Source organism: Pristis pectinata, chromosome 19, assembly GCF_009764475.1.
Source record: "Pristis pectinata isolate sPriPec2 chromosome 19, sPriPec2.1.pri, whole genome shotgun sequence".
NCBI lineage: Eukaryota > Metazoa > Chordata > Chondrichthyes > Rhinopristiformes > Pristidae > Pristis > Pristis pectinata.
The window spans coordinates 14933536-14954915 of record NC_067423.1 but is presented as its reverse complement, the minus strand read 5'-3'; the positions used below and the strand labels follow the sequence as shown (position 1 = coordinate 14954915).

The following is a 21380-nucleotide window of genomic DNA, read 5'->3' as shown; positions in this document are numbered from 1 at the left end:
AAGTGACAGGAATCTGTGTTACAGGGGTCAGTGTAACTGCTCCCCACATGCTTACTCCTTTAAGAACACAAAATGCTAAGCATGCCTGAAGAAAGGGCACGTGGCAGTGGTGTGCAAATCGAAACGCAAGGCAACAGATAGGGACCACTGTTTGTAATGCAATACAGAGGGGGAAGTGCTTTGGTAAGAGACCATTGATGCACACAAGACAGATATTAGTCTGTACAGCGTCTATGCCAGGTGACCATGTTATGATGCAACAAAATGTTAAAGTCATTGTGCTGATTGATAGAGATTGGCACAGCGACAAATTATGGTGTTATGGGTCAGTAGTTCAGTAACCTAGCCTTAGCAAACAGCAGTCAGTGTCAAGATCTGTTTGTGCAAAGTACTGGATGTGTTGAAGCAAGTACAATGTATGGTATCTTACAAGGGCCAACATGTTCAGTTACACATAAGTGTAACTGTGAGACCAACAGTATTGGGCAGGGACTGGCTCAGAGGAGAAGTTTAATTGGTATTCAATGCTAATCAGGATATTCAAAATTCAAACTTGGAAACATTGCACAGATACAATGAGATCTTCAGGAGGCACTAAAAGTGTATCAAAGATGGAGTTAAACCAATCTATTGCCAAGCATGGACAGCACCTTATTCTTTAAAGAGCCAAGTAGAAGAGCTCACCAAACTGGAGAGAAATGGAGTCTTGTTGAAAGCACCTCTGATAACAGTCAGAGCAAAGGCAGAAAAGACAGTCAAACTGTGCAGTAATTATAAAGTTACTCTGAATCAAGCAGATTACAGAAGCAACAATCTACCAGAGGAACTCAGCAGGTTGAGGAGTATCAGTGGGAGGAAGGAACTGTTGATGTTTCGGGTTGAAACCCTACATCAGGACTGAGAGTGGAGAGGGGAAATCGCCAGTATAAAGAGAGGGGGAGTGGTGTGACAGAGGCCAAAGGTGATTGGTGGACTGAGGAGGGGAGGGGGTGTTGAAGGATGACGGGCATATCAAGCCAGATAGGGGAGGGGTGGAGTGGAATTGAGAGACATAATAGATGGAGACAGGGGGAGGAAGATGGAACCAGGAGGGGTGGGGCTGATGATGCCTGAAGGTGGAGACAACTGCTGGAGGGTGATGAGTGGGAACACAAAGGCTATCAGTGCTGGAATCTGATAAGGAAGGAAGGCAATAATGGGAACCTTTAGGGGAGAGGTGAAAGGCTGAAGGAACCAGGACCAGATGGACGAGTGCGACAGAGCTGGTGGGTGAAATGTGTGGGTACTAGGTGAATAGAACTGTGGGAAAATTGTGGGACTGAGGAGGGAGAGAGAGAGGTGGGGGTGGGTGTGTACCAGAGGTGGGGGTTACCTGAAACTGGAAAATTCAGTGTTCATACAATTCAGTTCTAGACTACCCAGACAGAATATGAAGTGTTGTTCCTCTAGTTTGTGTTGGGCCTCACCCTCGCAGTGGAGAAGTTTGAGGATGGACAGGTCAGTGTGGGAATAGGAATGAGAATTGAAATGGCATGCAACTGGGAGCTTGGGATGGCCATTGCGGACAGAGTGCAGGTGCTCTGCAAACCAGTTGCCTCATCCACGCTTGGTCTTTATACCGGCTATTTCCCCTCTCCACTCTCAGTCCTAGTGCAGGATTTTCAACAATTCTCTACCCCTCACAGATGCTGCTCAACCCACTGAATCCCTCCAGCAGATTGATCATTGCTCCAGATTCCAGCATCTGCAGTCTCCAGTTTACAATAGCAACATCCTTTACCGACATCTCAAGACCAGAGGTGGCTGGAACTGAGTTTTTCCATGAAACTTGATTTATTCCATGCATGTGCTCCATCTGATATAGATGAAGAAATTGATAAGTATATCACTATCAATGAATACTAAAGTGTGTACTCTAATACTACATTACCCTATGGAATCATACCCTCACACAAAGCCAACATGAAACTTATTCAATCCAAGTATGCTTTTGTGTAGTCAGAGGCTGTGCGTCTTTGTCTGAAGGCAGACACTAATGGGCTACAGTCAATCAAAGGCAAAGTTGATACTATCATGATGGCCAAGAAAAGTCTGAGTATGTGACAGAGCTCGTCTCTTTTCTAGTCATGATTGATTATTATTCCAGAGTCTTACTGGATCAAGTTATGGTGTTGATACCACTGCACCAAACTCTTCAGAAGAAATGAGAAATGGAGTTGGATGGCAAATGGCACTTGATGAATGTGCACAGAGCTTGAATAGTGAGTCCCTCTTGGTTCACTACAACATGATGAGGAGGTTAAAATTTGAGTGCAGTACTTGTGAAAACATGAGGCCATCAGCTATATTACGGATAATGGCAGGAAAAATTAAAAGCATTAGCGTCTCAAACACAGAACTTAAGTAACCAAAAACTGTGCAAATTGAGAAAGAAGCCTTAGCAACAATCTTTGGTGAACAGAAATTTCACCACTTCCTTTTGGGAAGTTACAGATCAGAAACCATTATTAGTAACCCTATATCCTAAATAATGGCTGCTTCGAGGATACTAAGGTGGGCAATTTTGCTGTTATAGTACAGTTATATGATCAAATATTGTTCTTCAAAGAATAATGCCATTGATGTTCCATTATGATTGTAACATAGCTGTTATATATAACATTGGTTTGTACCACTTTAAGAATTGTATCATGTGATCAACCACTCTCTATGCTGTTACAACATTGCTTACTGTGAAACTTGCCAGAGAGCCTGTCTCTCTTTTTAGAGAAAGCCACAGGAAGAAGAATGTTACCTTGACACTGTAAGCTTTTCTTTTATTTAATTAACTATCTTTGCATCTTCATCATTTTGTTTTATTTACAATATCACTGTTACCAGTTTTTAAGTAGTGCTCCTTATTCCCAACAACTTTTAATTCCTAATATAACTATTAGATATTTCACTTTTTGTTGCTCTTTAGTATGTTTCCAAGATGTAAGGATTTGTGCTAGGTTTTGCCTTTTTGAATGTTTAGTTTTATGTTGTCTCTTACCTCTTTTTCGACAAGTAGAGTTCTTGCCCCAGGAAGTATAAAGTGGTTTTGTGTAACAATAAATCACCTTGGATTCCATTAATATGATGCTGCCTGGAATTTTTAAAATATCTGTTTAAACCATGGTACCTAGAATTGGTCACCATAATCTATCTGAGGGTTAACCCATGTTTTACAAACATTTGATACAATTTCCTTGTTTTTGTATATTATGATTCTGCTTAAAAAGCCAAGAATCCCATATGACTTTTAATTTATCCTACCAATGTCAAAGACTTGTGTACAATTACCTTTAGGGCTCTCTGCCCCTGCATCCCCATTAAAATTGAGTTTATATTATCTCTTCTTTTTTCACCAAAATGTATCATTTTACATTATCTTGCATTACATTTCAACTGATATGTTAGGACATCTATGTGCTGCTGTGCTGAGAAATAGGAAATTTAGAGAGTCATAGAGTTCTACAGCATGGAAACAGGCCCGTTGGCCCAACGCATCCATGCTGACCAAGAGCTAGTCCCATTTGCCTGCATTTGGCCAATGTCCCTCTAAACCTTTCTTATCCGCCTACCTGTCCATATATCTTTTAAATGTTGTAAGTGTTCCCGCCTCCAGCACTTCCTCTGACAGCTCGTTCCATATCCCCATCACCCTCTGTGTGAGAAACTTGCTCCTCAGGTTTGGGTTTAAATCTTTCCCCTCACCTTAGAGCTCTGCCCTCTAGTTTCAGACTGCCCTAATCTGGGATAAAGACTGTGGCTATCCACCTAACCTATGCCCCTCATCATTTCATGCAGCTCTGCTTTTACCCCATCTACACTTCTCATCATCACAGCTCAATCCTCCATACCCTTCTTTATCCCAAATCCACATCTCACTCTATCCCCAACCCATCTATCTCCCTCTCCCCACAACATTCTGGTTTATCTGTTTATTATGTACCCCCTTGTAAATCCAAATCTATATTTCTCCCTATCCCATTTCCATATCCCTCTCTATTCCAAATCCTACCCTACCTCAAATATCTCTCTACGTTCTGCTGCAGCTAGAATTGATCAAGTTCTTTTTTGATTATTGGCGTCTATATTCATTTTAAGTTTATTTCACTCACTGACACCTTAAATGTGCTTTGTTGAGTGAATCAAATGTTGTCCTCACTAGATAATTGTCTGACATTGCAGGGGTGGGAAGTGTTATATCACCTTTGAAAGGGTAAAGCTGGCAATATTAGACCATTTGCCCATTATACACCTCTCCTGGTTTTTACTTTTATTGCAATCAATGATGCAAAATGTTGGCTCATTTGATATTGCCTACTTTACATGATTGCCCAGTCAACATGATACACAAATGACTATAAGTGGGTGGAGTGAAGCTGAGGTGATTCAGTCACTGGTTAACACTGGTTAACTTTATCTTCTCTTAGGTCTGGTTTTCTAACCGACGAGCAAAATGGAGACGAGAGGAGAAGGTGAAAATCAAACCTGGCTTTCTAAATAGTAAGTGGGCTGGCCTAACTGCAATTGCATCCTTTTAATATCGCCATATAAGTATTGGCAATCTCTTTATTCTGTCTTAGACATCTTCCCAAAGCTACTAAAAATGGTGTTTCATGATCATGTAAATACAGCAAAGTTACCATTCTTCACTTGTGAGGCTGTTTAGCTGAAGGAAGTCCACTGCTGAAACCTGTGTGTGCTTGGTTATACAGTGAAGAGAGGGATGGACCTTCTCATTAAATCCCACAGGGCATTCACATCAAACACTCCCAGGGTAGGTATGGAAAAAATAATATAAAGTTTCCTCCAAGCTGGAAATAATAAACTTGCCTAAGGCAGGTATAGCACAGAGCAGGTAATGGATAAAGCTCATGCCATCCTGTTCCATCAAACATTCCCAGGGTAGGTTTAGCATGGTTCAAGATTGTTGTTGCCATGTTATGGACTGTTAATCAGCCTGTGAATCCTCCTCTGACCTCACATCATTTCTAAAGAAAAGAGTGTGAAGATGTGAAAACTATATAACTTAGCAAGGCTGAGGGACATGTGAAGTTCCATAATAAAATGTATGTTTTATTGAAAATAGGGGATCTGTAAGTTACAAACTTCCAGCATCACTTACCTTTGCCTTTTGATCATTCTTCTTTTGCCTTCAGTTTAATAAGAATGTTCTTCATGTCCTGTGTAGATACCTCCTGCAGTTTGGAGCTAAACCCACTCCAAGCCTCAACTCATGGTTTCCCAACTTTTCACCCATCAACAATGACTGACAGTCTGTCTCGCCAGGTAATTGCAACTTCATTTCCTCCATATATGTCTCCCCTTTTCTTTGCAATATAATCACTCAACGAAGTGGTGTCCAAAGTAAAATGTTTTCTACTCTTCAGCGCACACGTCCCACAGCTTGTTTGCTTTTGAACCACTATTCAGTGAAGAACTGCAAGAACATATTGATGAACATAGAAACATTAAAAACTGGTTATTTAGATCTTCAAGCCAGTTCCACCACTCAATTGGATCTTGAATGAGCTGCACCTCAACTCTTATTTTCTTAACCTCTTCCGTATTCTTTGATAGTCTTATAAAACAAAAGTGCATCTATTGTTTACCCTATATTCACAGCCTTTTATGTGGACGTGGGGATTGGGGGGGGGGTGTAGGGACAGGGGCAGTGGTGGGGTGTTGACTGACGTTGGGGGTGCAGTTAGGTTGGAGGGGAAATTCCAGATTTCTATCATCCTTTTTGTGCAATAGATCTTCCTGACGTAGCTTCTGATTGGCCTAGTCCTAATTTTAAGATTATGTAGCCTTGTTTTTGATACCCCTGCCAGAAGAAATAGTTTCTTCATTTTCACTCAACTGGGATCCTTTAACAGTTCAAATCAGCTCTGCCCTCAGTCTTCTGCACTCTGAGATTTGAATTACAAACAATACACCATTGAATGGAAAACTGAACTATTTCCTCATCTCTTGCAGCCTTACCAGCCTCCACCCATACACCCAATTCGCCCTCTCCTGGTTGCTGAGACCCTAAAGCCACAAAGGTATCTGGCAGCAGAAGCACAACTCTACCCAAACAACACTACGGAGATGTGGAAGGAACACGGCTTTGATCTGTATAGGGCGCTGGAATCATCACCATGCCTGGGTTCTACACCAACATGTTGCTCAGATGTTTCTAACGGTAAGCCCAATTACATCCAGAAAGGGCTTGTAACATGCCAAGACTATTATCTGTTACCGCAACTTTCAAATAGGCCAATATGAGGAAGTGCATTCCTGAGTTATTAGACCTTCCATGAAGTTTTGCATAAGATTCTGGGGCTGGGCTATTTCCACACAGGAAAGGCAAAATTAACCAATCAATAATTTCTTCCATGGCTCAGTGGACATCATTCTTGCCTCTAAGATGTAATGGATTTAAATCCCAATCTTGGGACTTGGGCATATATTCGTTCTTTCCATTAACAAGATGCAGGAATTGCTGGCAAGACCATTTTCCCACCCCTAGATGCCCTTGAAAAGGTGATGGTGTGCTGCTGCTTTCTTGTACTGTGGGCAGTTCTTCCAGTGAAGGTACTCCCACAACGCTGTTGGGTAGTGAGTTTGTGGTTTCAGACCCAGTGACAATGAAGTGATGGTGATATGTTTCCAAGCCTGGGTGGTATGTAAATTGAGGGGAAAACCTACAGGTGCCAGTGTTGTCATGCACTTACAGTCCTTGTCTTTCTTTGTGATAGCATGCTGAGTTTGGAAGGTGTGTTGAAGAAACTTTGGTGAATGACTGTGGTACATTTTGTCATGGTACACATTGCAACCATGGTGTGCTACTGATGAAGGGAATGAATATTTAGGGTGATGCATAGGTGCCACACAATGAGTCTTGTCCTGGATTTGACCATCACTGTCCAAAAACCTACCCTTAGTATTCAACAGCATTCTAATAGTATTGATGCTGCACACAGGCAAGGGAAAAGAACTTCATTGTGCTCCTGACTTGTGAATTGCAAATGTTGGAAAGGATTAGGGGTACCAGGGGATGAGTCACTTACCACAGGATACCCAGCCACCAACCTGCTCTTAAAGCCACAATACTTGTGGGATGAGTGTCGCGGAGGTATTGATCAATGGAAAACAATCTGCCCATCACCCCATTCCCTCCTCCCCCTCAGGATGCTGATATCGGGGGGACTTAGTGATTGGAACGCTATTGAATGCCAAGGGCGGATTTTTAGATGGTGATGGACAAATCCCGGTACTTGTGTGGATGAATGTTAATTGCCACTTACCAGCCAGTGTCTGAATGCCATCCAGGTGTTGCTGTGTGCTGGCATGGACTGCAAATGGAACTCAACATTATGCAATCATCAGTGAGCTTCCCTACTTCTGACTTCGTGATAAACAGTTATAGATGAAGCACCTGAGGATGGTTAGACCAAGGACACTTGAGATTTGTTCTGGGCAGCAATTCCAGTCCAGGGTGATGGAATGCTGGCTTATCTTTTGGAACAAACACCTGTCCTGATATAAAAAAAATCCTATGGCACTATTTGAAGAGTGAGGGAGTTCATTCCAATATTTATCAATGGCAAACATTTAAAGAAGTAGGTCATAATTTACAGTAAATAGATAATCCACTGAGAAATAAAAACCATGCAGGAAAAATGATCCATCTGGTTGTCAAGTACTAGATCAAAAGAGGCCACATATAACATTGCTAAGAAAAATAGTAAGCTAAATGATTGAGAGAGTTTGACAAAGAAACCATGTTTGGCAAAAGAAATGTTAAAGAGCTAGAAAATAGAAAATTGGCAAAAAATCTAAAAACAGATCATAAAGCCGCTACAATAATGTAAAAAGGAAGAAAAGTGGGCAACCTAAAAGATGAGCAATTCTAATGGGGAATAAGGAAATAGGTTTTTCATTCATCAAACATTTTATGCCTAACTTCAAAGCAGAAGACACAAATCTCATACCAGAAACAGTGGGAAAACACAACTTGCATTTAAGATATTTATTTATTAGTCACATGTACATCGAAACACACAGTGAAATAAGTCTTTTTGTATTATTTATATAATATCACAAAGAAAGAAATTGTAAAAGTCACAGAGAAAGAAATCAGATCAGATGGTCAAGGGCTTGGTCAGAGGGTGTACTGTAAGAAGCTTCTTAAAAGAGATAGGTAGAGAGACAGAGGGATTTAGAAAGGAATTCCGGAACTTGGGCCAGGAAAGTGAGATCAAGGCTAAAATGATTAAAATTTGCAATGTGTAAGAGGGCCCAATTAAACCATGGAATGAGTAAGAGTGAGGAACTTGGATTAGTAAAAACAAAGTACTGGGGAAATTAATGGAACTAAAAGCCAGCTATCTAAACCTCTGGACCTGATGGCTAAATGTGGGTTCCAAACTATGCGACTGCAGAGATAAAGAAATGCATTGGTAATGACCTTCCAAAATTCCCTGGATACCGGAATTGTCCAATTGGAAGGCAGAAAATGTAACACACAGTTTTTAAAAAAAGTGACAGAGAGAAAATGAATAGTTTCACATCTTCAATTAGCCCTGTGGGAATTGTAGGGAAAATGTTGGAATCCATTCTGGAGTAACTGATTATAGGGAACTGACATCAGACGAAGATTCAGCACACTTGGATGGTTTTATGAATTGGAAATTGAACTTGAAAAATCATTTTTGTCTCATGGATATAACCAGCAGGATAGTAAGGGATGAGCTGGTGGATACAATATATTTGAATTTTAAAAAGGCTTTTGACAAGATGCAAGACCAAAGAACAGAACTCAAGGTAAGAGCTTGCAGGGATGATTAAAGGAAAGAAAGAGAAACAAAGGACTGCAGATGCTGGAATCTAGATGAAAAAACAACAAGATGCTGGAGGAACTCAGCAGACCAGGCAGTATCTGTGGAGAAAAACAGATGGTCAAAGTTTTGGGTTAGGACCCTTCTTCAGGACTGAAGACAGGAAAAGGAAAGCCCAATATATAGGAGGGGAAAACAGAGCAGTGATAGGTGGACAAAAGAGGGGAGGCGGGGTGGGCACAAGGTGGTGATAGATAGATGCAGGTAAGAGATGTGGGGAAGGAGGGAAGAGCAGATCCACCAGGGGAGGGGTCAAAGGTAGGGAGGCAGGTGCCCCATGGGGGGAGGGGAGGATAGGGAAAAAAAAGGTGAGGAGAAAAAAGAGGGGCTAGGAAAGGGAGGAAAAGAAAGAAGAGATATGGTGGGGTGGGGGGGGCGTGGGTGTTGGTTTACTTAAAGTAGAATTCGATGTTCATGCCATTCGGCTGTAAGATCCCAAGATGGAAAATGAGGTGCTGTTCTTCCAGTTTGCATTTGGACTTCTCCTGGCAGTAGAGGAGGCTGAGGACTGACATATCAGTGATGGTGGCATAGGGGCAGGTGTTACATTGCTCCTGCCATAGGTGTAAAACCTGCCCCTACACCACCTCCATCCAGGGACCCAAACAGTCCTTTCAGGTGAGACAGAGATTCACCTGCACCTCCCTTCATATCATCTACTGCATTTGGTGCCTCAAGTGTGGCCTCCTCTACATTGGCGAGATCAAAAGCAGACTAGGTGACCGTTTCGCAGAACACCTGTGCTCTGTCCGTAACCACGAGCTGCATCTCCCCGTTGCCAGTCACTTCAACTCCCCCTCCCACTCCATCGCTGATATGTCAGTCCTCAGCCTCCTCCTCCCTTTCCAAGCCTATCTCTCTTTTATCTCCTTGCAATTTTTTTTTCCCTATCCTTCTCTCCCCCCATGGGGCATCTGCCTCCCTACCTATGACCCATCCCCTGATGGATCTGCTCTTCCCTCCTCCCCTGCACTGGCCTATCACTATCTCTTGCCTGCATCTACCTACCACCACCTTGTGCCCATTCCACCTCCCCTCTTTTGTCCACCTATCACTGCTCTGTTTTTTCCCCCCTGTATATTGGGCTTCCCCTTTTCCTATCTTCAGTCCTGAAGAAGGGTCCTGACCCAAAACGTTGACCACCTGCTTTTCTCCGCAGATGCTGCCTGGCCTGCTGAGTTCCTCCAGCATCTTGTTGTTTTTACTTAAAGGAAAGAAAACAGTGCAAGAATAAATTCAGGTTTTCAGGTAACCCAGTCCCTGTGTCCCTTTCTGACTCCCACCACACAGGGTCTCTCTCCTTTTGTTCACCTTTTCCAACTCCCCCGCCCTTTCCCCTTGCTTTGCCTTTCCTATCCCCTCCCCCATCAGGTTCCATCTCTCCCTTTTCTGGTTCTACCTATCACCTACTAGTCTCCAACTCGACTGGCTCCATCTGCCTAAAATCTTATTTTTCTTATCCTGTGCTTCCCCCCCGTCATCTATCAGACTCTGTCTCAGCTCTTTCTCTCACTTCTGTATACTGGCTATCTTCCCTCTACACTATCAGTCCCAATGCAGGGTCTTGACCCAAACTGTCGACCATCTCTGTCTCCACAGATGCTGCCTGACCCGCTGAGTTCTTCCACCAGTTTATTTTTTCTGCAAGAATAAATGGTTCATTTTTAGGCTGGCAGGATGTGACTAGTGATGCAAGAGGCAGTGCTGAAGGCTCAAATATTTGTTATCTATATGAATGGCTCAGATATTTATGATCTATATTAGTTATTACATGAACCAAATGTGCTATATTCAGGTTTTGTTGATGTCTCATAACTAAAAGGGAAATAATATCATTGCAGAGTTTTCAGAGTCTGCAAAAGAAATAAAGACTGGTTAAGTATGTGGGTAGAAAGGTGGCAGATGGAATATAATCTTGCTAAATGTTAGGTAGAATAGAAAAGCAGAATATTTTAAAATTATGTTAAACTATTACATGACAGTGTTCATGGAAATTTGAGTGCTCTCGTACAAAAAACTTGAAGAATTAAAATCCAGATGCAGCAGGCAGTTAGGAAAGCAAAGATAATGTTCGTCTTTATTACAAGGAGACTGGAACACAAGAGGAAGGTAGTCTTGCTGCATTTGTACAGGACTTTGATGAGATCACATCTGTAACATGTGAACTGTACACTTACCCCAGAGGCAGTTCAACACATTTTCACTGGATTATGGTGCAGTCCCATGAGGAATTTTTAATGGAAATTCTCACCAGACCATAGAAGGAGAATTGATATTGAATAAAGGACCATGGCCACAGGAAATGGGGTCAGCCATTTAGGACTGAGATGAGGACATCCTTTATTGAAAGAATTGTGAATCATGGAATAGTTACACAAGAGAGCTGTGGATGCTCAGTAATAATCAGGATAGAGATAAAGAGATCTCTGTGAATCAATGGATATGCAGATGATTTAGGTTCAGGATCTGCAATGACATTATTGAATTGTGCTGCAGGCTTGGGAAGTCACATGGCTTAATTGTGTTCCTATGTCTTTTGCTCCGATAAAAGCCAATGGATTTCATGCATTAAAGGGGCAATGAACAATAGCCATAAGATCAATATTATAATCAAGGTCATGCAGGTACAGGAGATGTATAATCGAAGGGAAAAGGGGATAAATGGAAGCAGACCTTCATTTCTACAGTGTCTTTTACATCTTCAGGACATCCAAGCCACTTTATAGCCTGCAGTTCCCTTGAAGTGTAGCTACTGTAAGCAAGTGCAGCAGCCAACACAGCACATGTCTCCATCCAGTCATGAGCCAACAAGCAGATGCAATGTTTTGTGATTTTGGTGGAGGGATAGATGTTGGCTCTGGAATAACACCTGTACTGCTTCAACAGTGCCACACAATCTTTTACATTCACCTGAAAGGACAAACACGCCTTTAGTTTATTGCTTAATTTGAAAAGTCACCTTCTTCCTCAGTGCAACACTGAGTATCTACTTGGACATCGTACAGTGGATCTAATTGGGATGGAGCTTTATCCATTGTAGGTTGATGGAATTGACTCTGGATAAAATGTAACTTCTGTAAGTGTTGTGTTCACTTCCCCCTACCAGATGATGCTACTGCGTTCATAAGGTGATTTATGCCAGTAGGTGGCAGTGTTGAATTTAATGGAAGAAACCACAGTTCTGAAAAGCAGAATGGAGACACAAGAGACTGCAGATGCTGCAATCTGGAGCAACAAACAACCTGCTGGAAGAACTCAGCAGGTCGGGCAACATCTAGTCTCAGCAGGTTGGGCGGGACTGAATCAGGGTTTCAACCCATAACATCAACAAGTTCCTCTTCCCCCCACAGTTGCTGCCTGACCCGCTGAGTCCCTCCAGCACACTGATTGTTGCTTTGAAAAGCAGTATGTCCTTTAATTTTGAAATTTTAACATTGACTTTGCTTTTGCTGTTGAGCTGCCAGTGCTAATTCTGGAAAGCTTCTTCTTAATCATTTTTGCGAGTTGTACCTGAGATGAAATGAACTTAAGTTGCCACCCCAACACTGTGCTAGTCCTGCACGGTCCTCAATGTGCCCATAGCCCTGCTGTCTTGGCTGTACCTCAAGGCAGGTTAGGTTGTGAGCAGCAAATCGGCTTCAGGTGGCAGAACCTGAACCCCTGACCCAGAATGTCCAGAAGATCTGACAGCTTGAGACGTCAAAGGCTCAGATGTCTCCAACATTCTCAGACGATCAGAGACACGTAGAAACATAGAAAAGTGCAGCTCAGGAACAAGCCCTTCGGCCCACAATGTCTGTGCCAACCGTGGTGCCAAATTAAACTAATCCCATCTGCCTACTCGTGACCTATATCCCTCCATTCACTGCATGTTCATGTGTCTGTCCAAATGCCTCTTAAATGTCGCTATTGTATCTGCTTCTCCCACTTCCCTGGCAGCATGTTCCAGGCACCTACCACTCTCTGAGTAAAAAAACTTGTCTCACACATCTGCTTTAAACTTTCCCCTTCTCACCTTAAAGCGACGTCCTCTAGTGTTTGACATTTCCACCCTAGGAAAGACTTTATTTACCCTATCTATGCCTCTCAGTTTTATATACTTCTATCAGGTTGCCCCTCAGCCTCCAATACTCCAGGGAAAATAACCCATGCACACAATACTCCAACATGTGGTCTAACCAAAGTTTTATACAGATGCAACATGACTTCAACTTTTATACTCTATGCCCTGACTGATGCAGGCAAACATGCATCTCACAAGAGATTCTGCAGATGCTGGAATCTGGAGCAACACACACTAAAAGTGCTGGAGGAACTCAGCAAGTCAGGCATCTATGGAGAGAAGTAAACAGTCGATGTTTCAGGTCGAGACCCTTCATCAGGACTGGAAAGGAAGAGGGCAGAAGTCAGAATAAGAAGGTTGGGGGGAGGGGGAGGAGCACACGCAGGCAGGTGATAGGTGCATTCAGGTGATAAGTGAGTCCAGATGAGAGGGGGAAGGTAGGTGGGTGGGGGAGTTAGCCTTGCAGGAATCGTAGGGAAAATGTTGGAATCTATTCTGGAGTAACTGATTATAGGGAAATGACAACATCATACGAAGATTCAGCACACTCGGGTGGTTTTATGAATTGGAAATTGAACTTGAAAAACCCCTCAGCCTCCAGGAAAAACAGTCCCAGCCAATCCAGTCTCTCCTAATTACTCAAGCCCTCCAGTCCTGGCAACATCCTTGTTAATCTTTTCTACGCCCTCTCAAGCTTAATCACATTGGTGATCAGAATTGCACACGATATTCCACATGTGGTCTCACCAACATCTTCATCAGCTGTAACACGACGTCCCAATTCTTGTACTCAATGCCCTGTCTGATGAAGGTAAGTGTCCCACTCACCACCTTTTCTACCTGTGTCACCACTTTCAGGGATCTATGTACTTGTACCCCTCGGTCTCCCTGTTCTACAACACACCCCAGGGCCCTGTCATTCACTGTGCATGTCCTGCCCTGTTTTAATTCCCAAAATGTATCACTCTGCATCTGACATAAACTCCATCTGCCATTCTTTTGCCCACCTTCCCAGATGATCCAGATCCTGTTGTAACCTTAGACAACCTTCTTCACTGTCCACCACACCACCAGTTTGGTGTCATCTGCAAACTTACTAGTCAGGCTACCTACATTCTCATCTAAATCGTTAATAAATATGACAAACAAGAGAGAACCCAGCACCAATTGCTGCTGCACACTACTGGTCACAGATCTCCAATCTGAGAATCCGAGAAACAACCTCCACTACCACCCTCTGACTCCTTCCACAGAGCCAATTTTGTATCCATTTGGCTAGCTCACCCTGGGTAAGTAAGCCAATTCCAAGATAATCCTTAACAAGTTCGTACTGGCTTTCCTTATTTACTCTTTCCATTTGAGTATTAATCCAGTCCCAATGTTTCTAAAAGCTTTCCTACCACTAAGGTTACACAGTCTGGTCTATAGTTCCTGGGCCTATCCTTACTCCCTTTTTCAGACAAAGGTATTGTCAATTGCTGCTCACCAGTTCTCTGGCACCAGACCCCATACAAAGAGCATTGAAGTATTATGTTCAGTGTGCCCACAACTTTTTCTTCAATTTCCCTCAAAATCCTAAAATGCATTCCATCCAGTCCTAGTAACTTACTAACCCTATGTCCAGCCAACTTTTCCAATATCTCTGCTTCAAGATCCTTGCCAGTAGAAGCCTTTTTTTTTGTTTTGCTTTATCTTCCTCTGTATCACTTTTGTTTTCCAGTGAGTTCTGCATTTGTTTGTACTTCCTTTGCCCCTCGTGGAAATGCTCCTGGACTGCACCTAAACCATCTCTTCCTTAAAGTTCCAAGTATTTACATTTTTACCTGTCAACTTTATTTATTTCTACCTTGGATTGCTTGTTCTCATTTTCTATAGCTAACCTAGGTCTGATGATATTATGATCACTATCTCCTAAATGTTCCCCTACCAAAACACCCCCCTTTCCCTAGAACCAGATTCAGCAATGCCTCCTTTCTTGTTGGACCAGAAACACATTATTCTAGAACATTATCCTGGACACATTTAGAAACTCCTCACCCTCTCTGCACTTAACATAATTACTATCTCAGTTTACTTTGGGATATTTGAAGTCTCCCTTTATAACTAGCCTATGATGTTTGTTGTTGTTAAGACTTGTTGCTTCATGAAAGTTGGATGATAATACTCCAACTGAGCACTGTTTACAGGAGATATCAGGTCTCAGATATGCAGCAACAGCTCTGCAGATTTAATTGACACCTTGTCATTCCTTTCATCGTCGTGGAAAGAAGGGAGAAAAGGCAAGTATTATGTCTCTGGTAGGCTGTTTAAAAGAAGGCTGGGGTAGGGAGAGAAGCGACTGGATGGATAATGTGACCTTTTCACATTATGTTGCTGTATTTTACAGGTCAGGGAAAATAGGTATTTAAACTGCACATTGTTTCTCCTGTGTTAAGTTATTGGGAAATGTGGAGTTGACTAAGTCAAACATTAATCCCTTGCTGCAGATTTGACTCCATACAAGCCTAAACATCATGTCATTGGAAGAGGCTTAGGTTATTATAATTCTCATATGCTAGATATTAATATTGCATTATATTTCCAAGTGCAATTCAGAATGATCATTTTTTTCATGCTTTTCTAGGACAGACTCACACTGGGATTCCACTTTCTATTTTGGATCATACTCCATTGGTTACTTCTTCTGGCAACACAACATCACTACCAGTTCCTGGCACAGATAAGCCATCACTTCCTCTTCCTGCCAGAGAATGTGCATGCTTTTCTGTTCCAATAGGAACTCATGCTTCCAGTGCCATAATGGACAATATTACAGTGTCATTTCCTGTTTCTAATGCTGGCTGTCTGCTGGACAATCCACAGCGGTATTTTAATATCTTGAATTACAATCCTTTATAGTAGCAATTCCTCTTCTCCCACTATTTATTCCCTTTGTAATTCTAGAGCTGCAACTTGGCAACAGCACTTGTGGATGTTGAGTTAGTGAGATTGCCACAGGTTGATAATGACAAGTTCTTCTGACTGTCGAAAGATCAAATCAGCCTCTCCTTTCTATTTTCCTTTCTGTTGTTATGACGTGACTAGGCTCTGAAGACAACAGCAACATTTGTCTGTTGATTACGTTCATCCTTTCCTTTGATTGTCCAAAATGACAAAAGTCCTCATCCACAATTCAAACATTTTCATTTATAATTGTAATAAAAGCTAAAGAAAGACTTCAAATCCAAAGACTGTGCAGTGTCATACTCCTCTGGTTTAGAAGTTGATTGGAGCCTACAAATTATTGCCAAAGAATTATATTCCCATAGCTTTTTCCTGGTTTGATCATCACTGTGGATGAACTATGAGAAGAAAATTACATGCAAAACTGTGTGTAAAAACAATGCTATCCCAAACATCACAAGACAATGAGCAGCATTTGAAGTTAAGTGTAAAGTACAGATATGGAACAAAACCCAAACGTGTTCAGAAGGCAGATACAGAATGCAGAGCACAAATCTTCATTGAACATGTTCAGTATCTGGTGAAATGTTTCCAGTAGCTGCTTGGCTGATGGAAGAACTGACAAACAAGAGGCTTTCTACAAGGACAATAAAATGAGATTGATCCCACTGAATGAATGACTCCAGTAACAATCAATGCTGATCTGTTATTTGAACTTGTGAGAGTACAAGAGAACATTGTTTCAAAGTAGGAATCATTGCGGGCACACTACGATGCCTTTGTTCTTAAAGCTTTTGCTGTAACTGGATACTGGTCAGGAGCAAGGACTCTGGGCAATTTCCCACATCAAAGGGAACCTGATGATGTTGACTAATCTGCAACAAGAATGAAGATCCCTAACTTATCACAGACCAAACATCAAATCTCTCTGGTCTATATGGTCTGAACAGAGTGTTTACCTACCGAGCAATTGGGTGGCTTTATCTACCAGGGCCTGTTTTGTTTTGGAATTTACTGTAGTATATGATTCTGTTCACGAATATCCTCCAGGAAGAGATATCTGTTGTCCTTCCTGATCTGATCTCTATGTAACTCCAGACCCACGCCAATGTTGTTGGTTCTAACTACCCTCTAAAATGGCTCCACAAGCTGCTCAATTACATGATATCACAGTTTCAAAATACAATAATAAAACCAGAGGGACTCTCCGGCAACAACATGGGCATCAGTTTTGGCAAAATAAACACACCCAGCCAGTCAATCCCGCAAAAGCTCCTTGTGAACTCTGGGGAGATGACAAGATTGTTTCACTGACGAGTGAAGCAGAAGCTTCATAAAGGCAGCTTTTCAACCATTTGCCTCCTGTCTCTCCAAAGCTAACATAGCCACCACAAGGTCTTTGTCAGGAATGTGATACAATAATCCCCACTTCCATGGATAAGTGTAGCACTAACAACACTTCAAGAAGTTGAGCATCATTCAGGACAAAGGTTTTTTTTTCCCAATATACTTGCAATGTATTCATAAATATATAATGCAGTACATATGTCACCATTCACGGTACAAGACTCATCCTTCCACTTGCTTACAAGATTTACATTTCATCAGCATAACATCAATTTTCCTTTCACATACATTCCGTGAGTGACGTCTAAGAAGTTTTTACACAGGCTTCAGCTCCTTAGTATGTAGTGTGGCCTTTCCACATACAGCCTTAGCAGTGGCTGTACCAAGCTTCATTGCGTCCCTCAGCATGTAGTTGTGTACTGTCGGAGTGTGCCAGTCTGCAATATACAGTTGAGGGTAGCTCCCTGCACTAGAAGGCCAATGAATTTCACACAAATCAAAGTGCTTCTTTCTGCAAATTGTCGATCCAACAGCAGAAATTGATGTTTTTCTCAGTAGGGCAGACTGGGACAGACTTCAGAGCACTTTGTTGAGGTTCAGCCCAAGTGTTTCCATAACACTGGACTCTGTTGCCAGGAGCACATTGAGAGGAACATCAACTGTTCCTGAAAGTTCATCAACTCAGCAAAAGATGCACTTTGATCTGCCTGAAGCTGTCCATGACCAAATGTCAGCAACCATTCCAAGGTTCAGGGGTACATACTGAGAGACATACTGAAGCATAATACATCTGCAGCAAAGGCTCTGTGGGGATAGGCCACAGTATGGAGTTATCACATCACTGGACACTGAGGGGCTGGGCCCTGTGTAATGACGTCTCAAACCTCTTGTTAATGGAATGCTTGGGAATGATAACATTGGTTTCATATGTTTATCAGACTTCTTCAGGACTGAGACCCAAACCCACACCTTAAAATATTCACTCCCTCTAGCATCAGCACATTGTGACCTCAGGGGCTACCATATTATGGTGAACTGTCAAGAAATAATGTCCATGGTCCTTTGTAAATGAATAGTCATTTTATACATAGCAATAAGAACAAATGGCTATTATGGTAGATTTTTGGGGAACTGTTGATTGGCTTGGACGCTGGAAGGACACATCTTCAGAAACTGGTATGAAATCTTCAACATCCCTCATTCAAAGAATAGCTTCTTAAACTGCCATACTTCCTCAGTCTCCCACAGATAGCCGTGGATAATTCAATGGGCACGGACACGAGGACTCTCTTTGCCCCTGAACTGGAGCTGCTCAGATCCTGCATATCATTTTTTTTCTAGATTGGCCCAACTACTTCCTTCATCACTCTGGCAAATTCCCACACCCCAAGCTATCATATTATATTTCCTTACCATGTAGAATGAGGCTATTTGTCCCATCAAGTCTGTGCTGGCTCTCAGAGCCATCCCATCAATCCCACTACCCTGCAACCCATTCTCTCTTACATGCCCATCAACTCGCCCAGGTTCTCCCAACCACCTACATGCACTCGGGGTAATGTACAATGGCCTACCAACCAACTCATCTTTGAGTTGTGGGAGGAAGCCAGAGCTCCCAGAGGAAACTTACACGGTCACAGGGAGAGCATGCAAACTCCATGCAGACAGCACTGGGGGTCAGGATTGAACCCAGGTCGCTGGATCTGTGAGACAACAGCTCTACAAGCTGCACCGCATGCTGCATATGGTACTTATGACAATGCAGTAGTTTTGTTAAGGGATTATTAATAAGCTGGTGGATGTGCGTTCAAAGCCTGCCATTTTTGAGAATTTGAATCCCATTAAAAATAAATAAAAAGCCTAGATATTAATCCATCCCATTCTGGTGAATCTGAAGCATTAGATTGTTGCAAAGACCCAATGGGTCCGCACGTGTGGTTCAGGGAAGGAAATTTTCTCTGACTTTTATGTGGCATGACATAATCAACTCTTAACTGCCATCTGAAATGGCCAAAGAAGCTACACAGTTAACCTTCAGAGGACAACACATTCTGACCCTGGTGGTGAAGCCCATGTCCAATAGAGCAAGCTAAAAAAAATGAATGAATCCCACTGACAGTCCCAACACAGAAAAGGGAAGGAAAGGGGTATCCTTCTGATAATCTCAGGTTGGAATCAGCATTTACCTGAGAGCCTCTTTACTCACCCAACTCCTTTTCCTCTGCCACCATGTGATGCTCAAGAAGAACAAATTCTGAGAAAAGGGAACTTCATAAAAATCCATTCCCCTCAATATTTCACACAGCAAAATTCAGGAAGACTTCAGTCCACTTATCCAGGAGATAAAGGCATCATTTACTTACAGATTTTACATTGAACAGTATTTCTGCGAAAAGAGTAAAACTTCTTCAACCACCTTCTACATCATTGAACCAGGCAGTTTGTAGATTGGCACCCTTAACCTTTGGTCCCCATGTTCCTCTGAACCTCTCAGTGTCACCTGAACATACAAAGTAGAATAGAATTAAAATATGCAACCATGGCACTCACCCCCTCCATGTCTGAGCTGGAATTTTAATTTAAAAATGGCCTTTAGTTGAAAATTGGGGACAGAGATGTAACAATTATGATGCAGGCTTACAAAATTTGCCAGGATGCTTTAACCTTGATTTTATGATCTCTTTCTCCAGTTTCACCTGTTTCTAATCTGCCTCACAGTAAACTTTGTTTACTGCAATACAACCCAAGGCTTTTAATGTTGATTTCAGTGATTGTATTCCACCATAAATTCCTTTGTCTGACTTTAAAATTGAAATGCCTTTTGTAAACTTGTCGTGCTGTAAGTTTGCCCTCCTGCCAGTGGCTGAGCTGTATTGTGTCCACTGGCAGTAGGGCTGACAGAGGGACCAGTTTCACAGGGCAATTTCCATTCTAAAGATGGACATGGGACTTAATAATAGGAAATGTTAACCTGAAGAGCAGATAAAGAAAATAGTTTTTTTTAAATGGGTTATAAATGTAGATGTGGTGCAAATTGAAATCTGTGTCAAATCTTTGGAAAGAGTGGGACTGATTTTTGGTCAGGAGATGAAGTGATTGCAAATTGCAGGTTAGAGTAAAATTGCAGCAGTGTCAGACAGGAATGCCATTTGTCTGTTTCCTTCAAAATCACAGTGGGCCAAAGGTTGACGGGAATGAGTTGCACTGACATTTTCATACCAGGCCCATTCTTATTGAAGACAAAAATCACTGTCTCCTGGCCTAACTCACTGAATTTTCAGCAGAGCAATGCCTTTCTAATTATTTACCCAAGATTTTATAAAACTCTTGAGAAATCTTTGAGGAAAGCTGAACAGTAGGTGGCCAGGAGCCCTTGGAAGGCAGAGTTCACATCTCAGAGTCATAGATTCATAGTCATACAATTAAGAAATGGGCCCTTCATCCCACCACATCCATGCCGATCTTTCTGCCCAACTACTCTAGTCCCATCTGCCAGCATTGTCCGTATCCTTCCATGACTTAAGTGCCTGTCTAAGTTACTCTTAAATATAGTGACTGTATCTGATTCCACCACCTACTCTGGCAGTGTGATCCAAATGTCAACCACTCTCTGTGTAAGAAACTTTCCCCTCATATCCTCTCTCGCTTTAAACCGATGCCTTCTTGTTTTGATATTCCTATACGGGAAAAAGATTCTGACCACGTTACCCTATCTTTGCCTTTTATCTACCTCTATCAGATTGTCCCCCAGCCTCCTTCACTCCTGAGAAAACAAATCCAGCCTACCCATCTCTTCCCATGACTAAGTCCTCCAAACCAGGCAACAGCATGGGTAAACCTTATTGCACTCTTTCCAGTCAACACATCCTCCTTGTAGTGTGGCACCAGAACTGCACACAATACTCCATGTATGGTCTAACCAGTGTTTTGTAAAGTTGTGACTTTTATATTCTATGCTCTGACCAATGGAGGCAAGCATGCCATAGGCCTTCTTCACCATATGATTACCTTAGTTGCCAATTTCAGGGAACTATGAACTTGAACTCCAAGGTCCCTCTATTCATCAACATTCCTTAATGTCCTAGCATTTACTGTATATGTCCTATTAAATG

At 42.1% G+C, this 21380-nt stretch overlaps 1 protein-coding gene across 1 annotated transcript in view; it reads left to right on the top strand.

Moving 5' to 3' along the window:
- Positions 1–17385, top strand: part of LOC127580550 (paired box protein Pax-6-like) — a 31037-nt gene extending 13652 nt beyond the window's left edge. Inside the window, exons 7-10 of the mRNA XM_052034136.1 lie at positions 4461–4533; positions 5222–5319; positions 6010–6217; positions 15602–17385. Coding sequence (XP_051890096.1) covers positions 4461–4533; positions 5222–5319; positions 6010–6217; positions 15602–15876 — 654 coding nt within the window. The 3' untranslated portion in view covers positions 15877–17385. The remainder of the gene's footprint in view (positions 1–4460; positions 4534–5221; positions 5320–6009; positions 6218–15601) is intronic.
- The last annotated feature ends 3995 nt before the right edge of the window (positions 17386–21380 follow it).